Here is a 15890-nt window from a genome sequence, read left to right on the forward strand (position 1 = left end):
TTGAGAATTGATACCTGTTTAAAAAAAAAAAGCAGTGAGACTGGCAACTATTTAAGATCCCTAATCCCTACTAACAAAACCTACTACATACCATGTCTTTCCAGTTAACCAATAGAGTTATCCAACATATATAACCAACATAACCAATAGAGTGATCACCCCCAGAGCTATCCCAGACCATCCATTTTATCTCAAGGGCACCCATTTTACCTCAGAAACTGATGGACACAAGACCCACTTGGCATCACACAGTTACCTTGCCCTGATGGTCATGTTTCATTTCCCAACCTCTGGGCAGCTCCAGCTGTTTGTTAGCAAACATGTTGAGGAATCCCACCAGGTCACGATTATGCTGGTAGCGCTCGAAATGGTGGGTGTCCCGCCGGACTTTGGTGATCATGTGCTTCAAACACGTGTTATTTGTAAACATGCGGTAGGCACTCTGCAAAACAACAGCAGGAAATACTTGTAAAAGGTAAAACTTCCCTTACCACAAAAGACAGCCCTTCACAGTAAATTAACCATCTAATCATCTATGAAACCTTAACGAATTATCTACAGCTAAGCCACAACGGTATGAAAAACAGTGGTTCTCTTTCTGAGGTTTTGGGATAAGTGTTTAAAGTTTGTTATTTCACTTGAGACACCCAAAATTACAAAACTGACTCACTTCAGTGAAGTGTGAAATACATTGGAGATCGCATTTACCACACTTGTCCCTGGAGCTGTGAAGAATCCTGTAACATTAAAACTGCTTTAAAAGCAATTATTTCCTCAGACGTGTTTTCCAATTTATGGAATAATGAGTCAAATATAGCCATAGAATACAGCAATAAAGCTGGTAAGGTTTTCAGCAGAACAGAGATACATAAGCTTGTGAAACTTATCACAAATCTACATAAATATTGTCTCCACCTATTGATTTTTCACAATAATACTCCTATCATTGCATGCACATGTATAATTTATGCAATAAAATAAAAATAGGGGAGTATAAGGAGAGCACTACGGAATAGGGAAAACTTTAAATAAAAGAGGTAAAATAGTTAACACCCTTCTCTCCCAAAACCCCAGCCAATGAGAAACCAAGCCTTTCTGCCGAGATCAGCAGTGGACAGAAGACACAGGCCTCCTAAATCACACTGTACCTCTACACCTCTATTCCCTGGCCAAAGGTCTCCTCTACTTCTGTCCTACTTCATATATTCAAGAAAAAGCTATGCAAGCTAAGCAGGATCATTCATACACAGACAGGTATACATACAGATCAAAACCAAACTAATACTGACCAGTAATTTAAAAAACATTGAATTATTGACAAGTGTCCTTGCAGATAAGAAGTTATTAATTCCATTACTTCTGTTTACACTCTAAATGCTGTTACACAAAGAAACACTGGGGAACAAATGTATATAAAAAGAAGCAATGAAGACGAGGCAAAAAAAGGAAAAGGAAGATGTTTTTTAGTTCAGCGTGACCTCTAATATATTTTGATATAAACCAAGCAATCTGGGGGAAACACACCATCTCATAAGCAGCAAGTTCATTCTCAGAATTGTGTCTCACCCTCTGCAAAGCACAGTAAGAATCTATTGCTTCAATAAACAAATTACTTTTGTATCATGAGAAGAATTGAGTGAAAAATAAAAACTGCTATAATGCAGAGCTAGGATGGTTCTGATAGCTCAGAGTTGCAAGTGAATTTATTCGGCCTCCCCATGTACTAACAATATATTATCATCAAACACTGAGCAATATCTTTATACACAAAGCAACTGTATTTATAAGCATGTATTTATGGAAGCTTTTTAGCTTTAGCTACCATACTCACAGGGTTAGAATGCAGCACTGTAAAGAACTCCGGGCTGATGAGGAATTTCACAGGGGGAGACTGGAGCAATAAAGTAAGTCTGGATCTGGAGGTAGAGTGAGGCAGCACATTCTCTCTTCGAAAATCTAACAGCAAAGTAAATGACAAAGACATCCAGTAAAATTATTACCAAAGCATCACTGCAAACAGCTATATTGATTTGAATCACACAGGCAAGAAAAGCACTAAGTACCCAACTATTTCAGATTTACTGAGTATTCTCCCCCTAAGTGTACCTGAATTTCTTCTAACATAGCACTGAAGTTTCTGAAAATATTACAGATTTAGTTTAGCAACTTTTACTTGCTGCTTTTGGTGAACAATCATTTTTTTAAAAAATCACATCCAATTATTTGGGTTATCAAGTATGTACCTGTGTATAAGATGCAAGAAGGTCCCCGAGCCATGCCTGCATTGCTATACTGTAGCTGTATGCAGGTAACTTATCTTTTAAATGCTAACTAATGGATATAAAAGTCATTGTACACTTAAAAATGTTTCATTCCTTCTTTAAAAAAAAAAAAGAAAACAAAACAAACAATAAATCACTGCCATTAACACAGCCCCAATCCTGACACAGTATTTAAGCAGCTTATGTAAGTAAGAAGCAGGTTGCCAAGGAAGTACCTTTCAAGTTCCAACTTCCAGTAAACATTTGTGTCTTCTCCTAGCAACTGCAGAAGTGCACTGATTTTTATAAAGTACCAGGAACTGAAAATACATCATGAGTGGTGTTTGCTACAACATCAAAACTGTTCCCGCCAATTACCTTCGAAAATGAACAGGATATTTGGATGCATATTTTGATATGCATTTTTAGGTTCAGACTGGGTCTGCAGTGATTTTACACTAAAATGTGTGCTGCCATCTATATTTCAGAGTTTCTTTCTTTTACACATTGCAGTATTCACACACTTTCCCCTCAAATGAACATTAATCATGTAGAATACAGCTATCATAAATAGAAAAGATCATAATCCACAAGCAGAGCAAGCAATGAATGAGACTGTAAACTGAGGAAAAAGTAAGAAGAAATTACAAAAGAAGAGGAAAATAACAAAGACAGTGTAAAGTTCTAAATATGGATGGGTAAACATGGAAAAAAGGGAATAGGGAAAATAAAGATGTTAATTCTAAGCATTAGATGAAGCCAGAAAGTGGAAGGGTAATAGGTTAAACAAATGAAAAAGAAGATTTTTAGAGACACTTCTCCAACAATAGACCTCAAGCTGTTCCACATGAGGCATGTCAATGGCGAAAGCAGAACAGCACAAGGCTCCTGAAGCTCTGCCTGAATACTTGGGCTGGGAGCATCTTCCAGTCCTCACTGTGGTGACATGTCAACTCTGTACTGGTACAAAACCTGGCTGTACACCAGTCAACTCCCACAACCTGGAAGATGCTGTGACACACTGCAGATAGGCCCTCTGTCATAGTCTGGGTAATCTAGAAACCAGAATGAGTCGCCAGGTGACCCATTACTGCAGTTTAGGGGCTTGTGAATTTGGTTTATGAAAAGCTTATTCAGCCGAACTTGCTGGTTTGGCCTGAATTTACTGTAAACTGAATTGCTGTAAACTGTTGAGTTTACAGCACAACAAACCATCTGGCTGCACATGCACGTGCACAAAGATAGAAAAGGAAAAAGCTAAGACAGAAGTAAAGAATGCAAGTAATAAAAGGGAGCACTTGGCTAAATCTCAAGTTCAACAATGACTTGAAACTCAAGGAAGGGTGACACTGGTTGCATATCAGACTAATTTAGGAGAGAGTATTATAAGAGAATATCAAGAGCAACCAGAGACAAAGCCAAAGCACATGACACCACACAACTACACAAGAGACTGGATGGGTAACAAACTTTAAAATTGTATTAGTAGGAAGATGACTATGGAGAGAACTGCTGAGTGAAAGGAAAAACTAGTAATGATGCTTAGAAATCACTAAAAAAATCTTTCTTTCTATCTTTAATCAAAAGGTCTGGTCAGACAATCAGAAGAACACAAAAAAAAAGGGAAGTGAAAGAGAGCTTTCTTTTTAGGCTAGAATAGATAAAAAGCAGGTTAAAGACAGTGGTGCACACTGAGGTTTCAGGCCTGGAGAAGTGCACTCTAACAGTCAGGACTCTACGTGAAGCCATAGCTGAGACATTGGTGGCTCTTTTGGAGGTCAGAAGGAGTTCTCAGAAGGAAAGGGATAAATGTTGTAAGGGTACACTTAGTGATGTTTCAACAAGATCTGTCTGGGTCTGGTCCTATTTATTATTTCTACTAATGACTGCATAGGGTGGACAGAACTTGCTCCAATTAGAAGGTGCTGCAGTACTTGGACAGCAGGATGGACAAAATTCAAAACTATAGCAGCACATTAGGAAAGGACAAAGACTTGTGTGCAGGTAGGGGGAATCAACTGCACAAACACCAGATGAAAAACAGGCATCTGTGCCAAAGTTCTGCACACAAGAATCTGGACCCAATTTTAGCAGAAGAAGGACTGAACACTAGTGGTTAGTGTCAAACTATCAAAAAGAAAAGTAATGATTATGCAGGAATGTACAAGAAGTATTTCATGTAAGATGTGACATTTCCATAGCCTCTTCAGTAAGCAGAATCATAGCTTTATTTGATTTTCTGAAATACTTCTCAGAAGCTGAAGACCAACTCAAGACAATCCTGAGTAGGTAAACAAAATAATTTGAGACCTAAAAACACAAGTCAGGAAAGACTAGAAATAACGGATTTAAGGATATGTTATAAGGGAAACAATATGAGTAGACTGTCTAAAAAAGTTAAAGAATGTCCATCAACTGGAGAACACGTTACAAGAACACGAGACAGCATTTGCCAGGTATAGCACATGTACAGCTCATTCTATCTATCTACAGCACGGAGATGAAGTCAATGACTGCTTTAAGCCCTTTCTAGTCCTATATTCTACTAATTGAAACTGCATTATCATATTCAGAATATTTTTAAGCCAGACCAAAGAATTTTATACTTTTTCACTGCAAAAATGCTGGGTTTTTAACCAGTCTGGTACTGACAGAAAGATGCTCTGAATCTCACATTCATCTCCTCAGCACATTGAACAGGCTGAGCCATAACCTTCAAAACTAGACAACAATGAAAACAAATGCCTTCATTTTCACCCAGACTTTCAGAGGCAGAAGTTAGGTTCTGCCTTATGTCACTTCCACTAAAAAGTGAAAGATGCTTTATGCCATTTATGAGTGTTCCCTTCTTTAGAAAAGGGAAAAAATATTTAGGGTTTTTTTAACCTGCATTAGAATGGTGAAAGTCAGCTTCCTCTGTAGCTCCATCCACAGCATTTGTATGCTCTTCAGGCCTTTCATTAGTCATTGTTCTTCGGATGCTCTGGTACCTAGGGTTGGAAAACTGGACTTTATATATAGTATATGGTAACTATGACCCAATTTTGGCCCCAAGGGAGCCTGTCCATCTTTTCTGCCACATAGGTCAATGTATAGACCTCTAACTTCTCCATTTCTAATGTCTCCTTTCGAATTTCTGCAAACCATTATCAGATGTATTTTATTTAGCCACATAGCTTAAGACCACAGGTGGAATACAAAAGTCCTAGAAGCCCACGTGCAAACTAAAAGCAACAGCCACATGAAAATAAACACGTAAGACCAGCTGCGGTAGCAACTGTGCCCTCGTCTCCGTGCTCGGTGTTGCAATGGTGAGTGCAGCTCTGCAAGCACACAAAATTCACAAACCACAAGGGCGGTTCTTACCGGCGATTCAGCTGTTCCATCTGCTGTATGGAATTTGACCTCTGGAGAATCTGTGGGGCTGGGGGGGCTGTGGGTCGCTGCCATGTCGTTGTCCTGTTCACGTGGTCCACGTAAAAAATCCGTCCGTGGCTGTCAATTCGAGCCTCCCAGTCTAAGGAGCAGTAAAATACTGTAAGCTATGGAGGGCTTGGAGTTTATTTAGTTCTTTATTCTAGCTCTGTCGCTTTTGTAACCAAATCTATTGTTTCAAGTTTCAAGTTTCTATTTCTTTTTTACAGGATGACTTCAACACTGAACCTTCTTATTGAATGTTTAAGAGAGATAGCTTTTCCCTATTTTATCCCATAAATTAAATTCCCCATTGTAGGTAAGGTTCTGTGGAATCCATATCTAAAAATTCTTATTCCTGTCTCTATTTTATTTCCCACTAACCAGTAACTGTCCAAGAATAAAGAACAAACAAAAAACAAGCAACAAACACCAAAAAAACCCAACAAAACATCTGGATACTCAGTAATTCTCCTGGACTGAAGTAACTCAGGATCCAATCTCTGAGGCTTATTCCAGTGCAAAAGGCCTATGGGTAAGTAACAAAAACCTTGCAAAGCTTGACACCTGCCATTGTTTTTCCCCCAGGTAACAGTAACAGTAATAAAACAGATGCCAGTCCTCCTGCCAGAAAAGATGGACAATTATAAAACTCCTTCACATACGAAATGCATGTTCCAGAATTGCCAATTATGCAAATACCATAGAAAATTCATACTTCTTGTGTAACTGTAATGCTGTCCACTGGTTTTGCAAAAGAAGCTGCAGACAGTGTTAGAAGTCTGCACCAGGGTGACATCCTGGGAGAGCAGAGAGGAAGGCACTGGGACCTTTCCCCAGCCACAGCAGAAACCAGGTGTATCACCACACCTAGGCCTGAGTCTGCAGCTTTTTTGGGTCAGGAGCACTGTCTGCCTAATAACTGCTGATAAAATGAGCAAGAAACCAAGATACTGATCATAACTGGGGGCCATGTAATAATAATAAAATATATATATATAAAAAATAAGTATCTATATGGAAATACACATGCCTGATTCTTGGATACCAGCAACTTCAGAAAACATGCAAACCATTTAGCACATCAGTTGAAAAACAGTCTTTGAGAACTCAGAAGGTTTCTAGATGAGACTTTCTATACTGCAAGTCTAGGTGAAAACATGTCACTGCAACAACATTTTAAAAACCACTGACAAGCAACCAATCCTAAATGATTGCCACCCCGTGAGGAAAGAGGGTATAAAAATGTCTTGACAACAGAGAATAAGTAAATTCTACTACATTATATTTAATACTGACAGCCTTAAAACCTCAGGCTTTGCTACTGCATGTGTGCTATGCCTTTTTTCAACTCTTGGAGGCAGATAAATGGCTGCACTGCACTGTGGGGGCTGATCTGGCTCACAAGGAGGGAGGAGAGGCAGGTTTTCAGACAAACGCATTGTGTGTGATTTCACTGGCCACAGTGCAAATTACTCTGCTATCTTTATGACACATAATCAAAACAGCATATTGGTTTTCACAGCATTTCCAGTGTGAACAGAGCTATGTATAAAAGGTATTTAACACATTTGAAAGCTATTTAAAAAATAATTTCATTTATATCTCAAAAAAGCAAACATGCATTTCAACCTTTTCTGAAAAATGTTTTCATTTTTTTAAAAAGAGAAAAATTATTGAAACAGATGCTCCTGTGCAAAAGTCCCATTAAAAAAAAAAGTGGTATCTGCTGATACTTGAAATTTTTAACCAGAGTTTGTAAACAAAACAAAACATTGAAGTATTCCAGGAAGAACAGAATTGTCCACTGGGGAAAAAAACACACCAAAACAAAACAAAAAAAAACCTCAAACAGTTTAAATTTGTGAATTCATTATCCTGCTTAAATGTCAAACCCTAAACCACTGTATAATAAGTTGAGATTTTTGGGGTGTTTATGTCCAATTCTTCCAAAGTCACCATTTCTGTAACATAGTCTTGCAGAAGAAAAACATTTTTGCCTGCATTCAGTTTTAAATACACAAGTTTAAACACTTGGGCAATGGTTTCCAAAGTAAAGCATCTGCATTAGTGTTATGATGGACAAGGATATCTTCTTTTAGTCAAATCACTGTTAGTCACATGTGTTACAAATAACTTGTGGAACTGCAAAATTGTAATTGCTCAAGGTTTCATGGTCAAGCTTTGTTAATTTTTCCCTAGGAATGAAGGAATTGGAGCATGTCATTGCATGCTCCAATGCAATGGAGCAAAGGCACAAATACAAGATAAATATTTTAATTCTTTCTCTTGTTCTTTAACTTAACCTACACTCAACTGGAAGAAATTCACCTATTTTCCTTTCTTACTTTCAAATTCTGGTGAAGCAAATAGAATGCAACTCAAATTACAAAGAAATTACAGTTTATAACCAAAACCAGATTCTCAATGTTTTCTCTAATTTTTCATTATTTAAATACTAAAACTGTGACATATCTGAAAGCAGAGCTTTGGAGAGAAAAACTCAATCTAGGCAACACTTAGTATTTAAGATTTTATTCATATTAGCAAACAAACAGTTTACATAGAGACTGCATTGGGCTTTGACTGTAAAGGGGCAATGGGTACATGCATGCCCATGTATGACTGTAAAATCCCAGCCAAACCTTTCCCATTAATATTCCAACAGTTTTTCCAAGTAGTTATTGTAGTGTGCAGTTTGCTTCTGAAACACAAAAAGTCATCTTTGTATAAACCACGGAACTGTGTATTTCTCACTACACTGATCACTGACTATTTATTTCCTGTAATGGTCTCTGTCTTTCTCAGTATGATAAAAAGTGATAAAAAGTGCAACTGAAATACACAGCTCCCAGATACACTTTTGTAAAAGGTAAGATTTGTGTACTGAGGTGGTAGTTAATTAACTACTAACACACAGGACTAATTTGTTAGTCTGTCAGCACATCTGTTAGCACTGATTATAACAGAAGCAGCAGGGAGTACAACCTTATCATCATCCTGGCTTTCCACACACAGTTATATCTGTGTTCTGCTATTAAGCTCCTTCCAGTTACTCGCTCCAATTACAGAGCAAACACAGTCCCATACCATACTGGGAAATAGGGATCTATTCATTTTTTCCTAAATATCTGAATTCATGACTCCTTTAAAGTAACAGAGCTTTGCCACAGATTTCAGTGGGTCTGAATTTAACTTTCTTTGGCGTTTTTTGCTTTGATGCAATGCTTTTCTATTAGCTGTGTAGCCTTTTTGGGAGGTCCTTTCTTTAAATACCTAATACTGAATAGATTTCCACTGCCCAAAGTTTAAGTAAGTGAATCAGTCCAATAATTGAGAGCACTGTATTTTTCATATGCATTAGAGAATTACAACTTTTATGTTCATTTAGGCTCATCTAACTGTTGCTTAATATCTCGGTTTATTTTAATATAAGATCTTCACACTGCCTCAAAAAAATGCATAATCTGCAGCAATTAAAGATGTTATATATTTCTTTGTAAATCATTACCATACAAGTATTCAGAGATTTCAGGGTGCTTGACACCTTCCTGTGCCTCATGAAGTGTATCACTTCACCTCCCTACCCTTGTGCACTGCATACCAAAAAGGCAGCACAGTGCCTTCCTACTTCTCCACAAGTGACACTAAGCAAGTCTGTATACACCAGGTGGGATTATCAAAACACATCCTGAGAGTTTGCAGACTGAGCACAACGCCTTTTAAAATAACAGCATTAGACTTAATCATCATCACTGCTCACTTTGAACTTCTTAGCTATTCATTCTCAGTTGTCACATTTAAAAAAGAAATGCAAGGAGATCTCAGTAATGAGATCCAGGTAGCTTATCCCCCAATTAAAGTATGAAGAACCTCACTTGGTGGTAGAGCCTCATCCACTCTCTGGTACCGGCTAACATCCTGACGTACCGAAGGCAGAGACCTCAAGGGCTGATGGCCATTGGCAGGAGAACCTGGAATCAGAAAACCCACAAATTGTTTTTCGGTCAATGTCGGGAAGCCTTGGAGTTGCCTCTAAACTGAGCAAGACAAGTTAAAGCTTCTGCAGGACTATGATATTTTAGGGTATATCTAAAAGTCATCTGTTCGTGGGGTCAGAATAAGTTATGGTGACAGTTCTAGGAAAGTGATTTCTCTCGGATGTGCTTCAATTCTGGTCCTGAACATGTCATCCCTGGGATATGCCTCATCTACCCGTGAGCAGCAGAAACCAGGGCACAGAAACAGCATGTGCCCGAGCCACATCCCAGGACAAAGCTCCACCCGGCTCACTCAGAAACACTCTTGATGAGTGGGAGGTGAAACTGTCCATTGACCTCCCTTGCTGCAGCCACACTGATCTGCAAAACATGATGCAATCTGACAACTGATAAAGAGCATTCCAAATATCTAGAAAATGCTGTAAAGTATTGACAGTATTTGAAATAAATACCAAAAATTTTGTCACCAAATCAATGAGCTGTCTATGAAGAGAAGGAATTAATAGATCCCAAAACTCTTGATATGTTATGAAAAAGAGGCATTCAGAAACCCACTTGATTAAATACACTTCAATCCCTGAAGAAACTGAACAGGTAATTGTTAAATGTGCTTGGAAACAATCCACTAGGGATACATTTCTACTTTCAGTGATTTTAGTGAGACAAAAATTTCAATTGTTAAAATAATTTTAAAATCAGTAAGAGTTTTACAACGTTAACTTGGGTAACACATTCCTCTCCTCTCAAGGTTCCAGTGTGCTAGGATGTGTCTACACAGAAAAGGAATTGGGAAAGGGAAGATAAACAGCCTGAAGTACGACCAAAAAGCAATTCTTTTTCTTTTCCACTTTCTTTTGATTACCCTCATGTTTTAATGCTAATATATAAACATTCAAAAGCTAAGAGCCAAATATAAATTCTAATTTGCATTTCACATTTTGGGAGTTTTGTCCCTCCTCATTACCATTTGTATTAGTGAGGAGCATAATATTCTGGATTTCTTCCCTCCTCTTCATCCTGCTCACTACTCTCTTAAGAATTAAAATATATCTAATTTCAAAATAAACATGTTTTGGATATTTCAGGTTTGAATTTTTGTTACATCAAAAAACCCCAAGAGTCTCTTGAAGAAGGGAATAAATTCAAAGGAAAAATCTTGAAATATAATAAAAATGAGAAATTAATGATCTTTATTCTCAGACATTAATTTCTGCAGTATTTTTTTACTGGTTGCAGAAAGGTCACTTCAGAAAGTGCCTCCTGAAGTCGTTACCTCCAGTAGCTCCTTCAAGCTGTGCTGTGGCACCCTCACAAGCTGCTGTGGCTCCTTCAGGTTCTTCCTCCTGAGACTGGCTGTGGGCAGCTGCTGCCTGCAGGCTTCTTCTTCTTTGCCAGATTTCTTCTGCTTCCTCTTGGTCTTGCAGTTCACCTGCCTCAGCCTCCTGTACTTCCTCCTGAGGTAACTGTACCACAGGCAGAGAACCAGAAGTACTTGCAGAGTCCTGTGTTTCAGCACCTGGCTCAGCTCTAGCTGCATCAGTGGCACAAGCTCCCTCTTCCTCCTCCTGAGAAGAAAAGGCTGGAGTCTCAGGGAACCTGGCACTCTCACAGGAAGAACACCGCATTTCAACCGAGGAACGCCGCACAGTCGCGCTCTCGTTGCAAGAGCTGTCTGCCCCTTCCACGTCACTCTCCCCTTCCGGCCGGGTACTGGCCTCGCTGACGCTTTCTGTGCGAGCAGGGTCACTCTGCTCAGTTTCTGATGACAGCTGGGAAGGTTCAGACCCTTGATCAGTGGACTCGGTTTCACTAACACCCCTTCTGCTCCCACCAGCGGCATCAGCAGCTCCCGTGTCCGCAGTGCTGGGAGGCTGCTCTGCCTCCTGAGCGGCACACGACTCGCTGCCAGCCTGCTCTGCTGGTGCTTCGGTTTGGGAATCTGGAAGGCTTTCAGGTCCTGCCGACTGTGACGGCAGAAGCTCTGGGAGAGTCTCTTCCTGGTCATCAGCTGATGGCAAAGGAGCATCAGAGGCTGAAATGCTTTCGTTCTCTGCAGGCCCTTGCGCTACCTGATCTGATGAGGAACTCACACCATTTCTTTCAACATTTCTTGTAGCACCATTAAGCATTACTAAACCACCATCGTCTTCCAAGGAAGACGGAAAACCCAGGTCTTGATGTAGCTCATGCTCCTCTTCATCTGAGTCAATGTGAAGCATAGCATTAAGTCTAGTGTCAGTAGGGAAACTACTCCTCAGTTTTGGGGAGGCTCCACGTGGTCGCTCACCACAGGCAGATGTCCCTGGTCTGGGATGGTTATTGTGTTCTATTGCATCCAGATAATCATTTAGTGAGTCCTGGCGACCTCTGGTAGGTGATGATCTTGAAGCACCAGAGGTCAGCTCGTCCTGGTCGTTTTCCAGAGTCCTACTAGTCCTTAAAGAGTGCCTTAGGATTGCATCTCCAGAAGATTCCTCAAACACTGGACCATTGGAACACACTGTGGATGTATCATGTCCTGCTGGCATGTCCTCATCATCAGAGGGGCTCCCCAAGTCTCCATTTACAGAGTTTGTTCCTAGCAAAGTGCCAACTGTTTCTGGTGAAGCATCTGCAGAGACAATAAAGACTGAATGTGAAACACAACGCAGCAACATACAGTTCATTCTCCTTTGTCTGCATCCTTGAAATCATTTAAAAATGCACATCTTTCAAGATGTTTGCTTATTTCAATTAGACAACTAAGGGAAGAAAATTCAATGAAAATATCAGAGGCAACTACAACATTGGAACAGCAGTTTTCTCTGTGTAAGTCTGCACTATTTTGTAGGATATAGAAAGTGTGAAGTATGACTTTAAAGGACTCCCATTTTGCTTTCTAAGGCAAAGCACTGCCAAGCATCTTGCCAAACTGTCAGTAAAGCCAGTGTCATAAGTATGGAATCAATTTTTCACAATGTATTTCTCATTTCCAAAAGTAGGATTTACATAAAGCTAGTCACTGACACCAGTTGTCATCACACCCTTAGCAGCATGCAAACCAGCATCTCAGATCACATGAGGAGTCTCAAATTGTGTACAGATACCAAATTTTATACACAGCATTTATTTTGATTTAGTTTACAGGACTTTCCACTGTAAAGAATGGGAATCTACTTGCATAATGTTCATGAGATATTAGGTATGCTATGGTAATAATAAAATAATAGTCATAATAATATGGTAATACATACCAAAGGGAAACAAAAATAAGCCACCTCACTTTAGAGACGAGATGGTGACAGCCCACATGGAAATCAGACGTGCATAGAGATGAACAACCCAGCTGTAAGTGTGCTTACAGCTAATTATTACAACTATTATTTTGCTAGTTCACTTCAGAACAGGACAAAAGGGAAATAAAGTAATTGCCAAATGAAAGCATTTATTCTCATAACCTAACAGATATTCTTGGCTCTAAGCAGGACAGAGTCCTGTGAAAGAGGAACAGGGCAAAGTGACCTGCATGTACACTAGAAGAGGAACAGAGCACAGGTAGAACCTTACTTGCAACTGCTTATCTCAGCCCAGGCTGTTAAAGACTGAAGAGAAACAGTGACTTTGATTACCCATCAATCCCATAAAATGAGAATCATAAGCAGATTCATTTAGAATCAATCTAACAAATCAAAAACAATATGCCAAGTGTTGGGTGTTTTGGTATTACCATCTCCAAAGCAGTGCCTGACATATCTAAACACTGAAAAAATCTATAATAGAGGCACTGTACACAATCGAAAAAGTATATTATCTCTGCAACAACAGAAAAGCCTAGACACAGAAATGCATACAAACTCTCTCCATTCAACTATCTGGAGATCCAGATCATTGACAAATTCTCACCTTCGTGAACAGAAGACGTGATTTCCACTTTGAATTGGAGATACCCACTAACGTGATCAGCTGGGAGCCTTCTGCCAAGATTATAGCTGAGAACCTGGTCTCTGCAAAACCAAAGATATTGGGACTTTTAAATTTTAACTGGTTTTATTTTTCCAGTATTTTGTATCAGACACTCTTATCAGTTAAGTGACAATGTGATAGGAGGTGATTTCTATTACAGTCTTAAAATCAGCCACATACTCTGGTTTGTATGGAACACTAACAATGGTGTAAAATATCTTTTGTTAACAGATAAAACAGCCTAACAAACTATTTTTTATCAATTCCAAATACACATTGTGCCCCACCATTTCTTACACGTCCCTAAATATCTTAAGTTCTAAAGAAACAAAACAGCAAAGGATCCCCCCTAACCTCCTCCTTCCCCCAAACCAAAATGTTTTATAATTAACAAAACCTTTCTGCCCCCTTGTGGTTTTTACTATATACAAAAGTCACAGATAGTCTCTTCATATTTTAGTTCTCACTCAATAAAGCACTTCTGCATTCTGATTTTGAAAAGCTATTAATGCTTAGATTTAACTTCAGATACATTCTTAAGAGTTATTGAATTCAGTGGGACTCAGATTTGATTAGACATTTGTATCAGCTTGAGACTTAGGATCAGATCCTAGGCTATACATTCTTATTTAGGCACAGTCAGAATTCACAGCCTCAGCCCCCCTCAGCACATCTGGGGGAGCTGAAGGGAGAAGAGGGAGCTACTGAAGACCTCCCCAGGAAATTATTGTTATTTATGCACATAATTTTATTCTGGTATAAACACCTCTCCTTTACTAGGAGCACTCCTAGTGCAAAATTGAGTAACAGACTAAAACAAATGCAGCTATTATTGAAATAAGCTGCAGCTGTTGGCTTAAACTTTGAGCAAAAGAAGCCCCGAGTGGACACAGTAAGGCAAAGCAGCCTCCTCTCCCCATGCTGCTCTACAGCCCGCAGGACACTAAACTATTACAGTAGTGTCTCCAGGACCTGTCACAGATTCATCACTCTGTATGTGATGAATGTGATGGTGTGATGTATATGAACTCATCTACAATTCTTCATCTAGACATTTGAGGTTTCCACAGCTTTTATACTACTCTAGGCCATTCAAGATTAGAGGAAGCCATGGCATGAATGATGCCTTCTCTGTATTCAGCTGAATCAATTCTAGGTGATTCTCATGGTCATTTATCATGTTTTCCAGGAAATAAAAAGACACTAGCCACTTCATTACACACACTTGTGAGCTATGATGACAGCTAAAAGTGGGGCAGAATTTCAGTTCAGTCTGGCTAAAAGTGGCTGGTTCTGCATTTCACGTTTTCATTCATATAACCAGAATGATGGTGTTATGCTTGCTTAACCAAAAACAAAGTGCAAGAGAATTAGCAGTTGGTTGTACATTTGGTACATTTCTACTTCATGTCTATATTAACCACTACTTTACTTTGCAAAACCTTCTGTGAAATACTGTCTATCTTTACACAGAAACTGTAAATGGACAAATATATTACTGAAGAAAAGGCAAAACCATTTTAATGTCAGTTCTAACAGCAGTATGGCAAACCAACCAAATACTTACCTATATTTATTATACTGCCTTTCCTTTCCTAAAAAGATTTGATATATCACATATACAGAACAGAAGTATGGAGAAGAAAACAGGAAATGGCTTCCAGAATAATGGTTTGAAAAAACACAGACAAGAACTGATGAACACAGCAAATGGGTAATTTTCAGAAATCACAGCACTAGGAATCCCAGAGCAGAGAAACATTTTGGTGTTTAGCACAGGAATAAACACCCTGTGCTAGGTTTTGAAACCAGCCTGTATCACAGTGCTATTTTTGAGTGTATAGCAGTGTGCAAATTTATTAGAAAAAGCTGCTTGCTCAACTAAACACAATTTGTTGAAACTCAAAGGTGAAGCATTTCTTAGAAAAGTTAGATTGTATATACACCTGTACTGCTCTTGGATACCACTACAAAAAAAAATGGGCAGGCTTTTTTAAAAATGTTTTTTAATAAAATCTATATCAGAAGGCACTATGAAAATTTTAAGCTACTCTTACAATTTTATTCTTACTTTACTTACCAGTGTGAACACTACTTTGGAAACTTAAAGCTGAAAACTGTTTTCAAATTGAATTTGATTTTCTCCATTTATGCAACTGGTTACTTTGATGGGAATATCTGTGAAAAAGGAGGCCAGCTGATTATATTGTGATTTTTGTGCAAAAGTGTGATGATACTGCCATGCCCTTAAGCTTTCAGGGAAGAATATATA

At 38.9% G+C, this 15890-nt stretch overlaps 1 protein-coding gene across 3 annotated transcripts in view; it reads right to left on the reverse strand.

The window, feature by feature from the left end:
- HECW2 (HECT, C2 and WW domain containing E3 ubiquitin protein ligase 2) overlaps positions 1 to 15890 on the reverse strand; it is a 452691-nt gene that overhangs the window by 336709 nt on the left and 100092 nt on the right. For all 3 annotated transcript variants that reach the window (XR_010431857.1, XM_064660503.1, XM_064660504.1), the window contains 7 exons: positions 13559 to 13659; positions 10950 to 12287; positions 9554 to 9649; positions 5628 to 5778; positions 5148 to 5251; positions 1832 to 1956; positions 257 to 442 (listed from right to left, as the gene is read on the reverse strand). Coding sequence is in view for 2 of the 3 variants with exons in the window: in XM_064660503.1 (XP_064516573.1) it covers positions 257 to 442; positions 1832 to 1956; positions 5148 to 5251; positions 5628 to 5778; positions 9554 to 9649; positions 10950 to 12287; positions 13559 to 13659 (2101 nt within the window). In the remaining variant the exon portion in view is untranslated. The remainder of the gene's footprint in view (positions 1 to 256; positions 443 to 1831; positions 1957 to 5147; positions 5252 to 5627; positions 5779 to 9553; positions 9650 to 10949; positions 12288 to 13558; positions 13660 to 15890) is intronic.

The sequence above is a fragment of the Pseudopipra pipra genome, chromosome 7, assembly GCF_036250125.1.
Source record: "Pseudopipra pipra isolate bDixPip1 chromosome 7, bDixPip1.hap1, whole genome shotgun sequence".
NCBI lineage: Eukaryota > Metazoa > Chordata > Aves > Passeriformes > Pipridae > Pseudopipra > Pseudopipra pipra.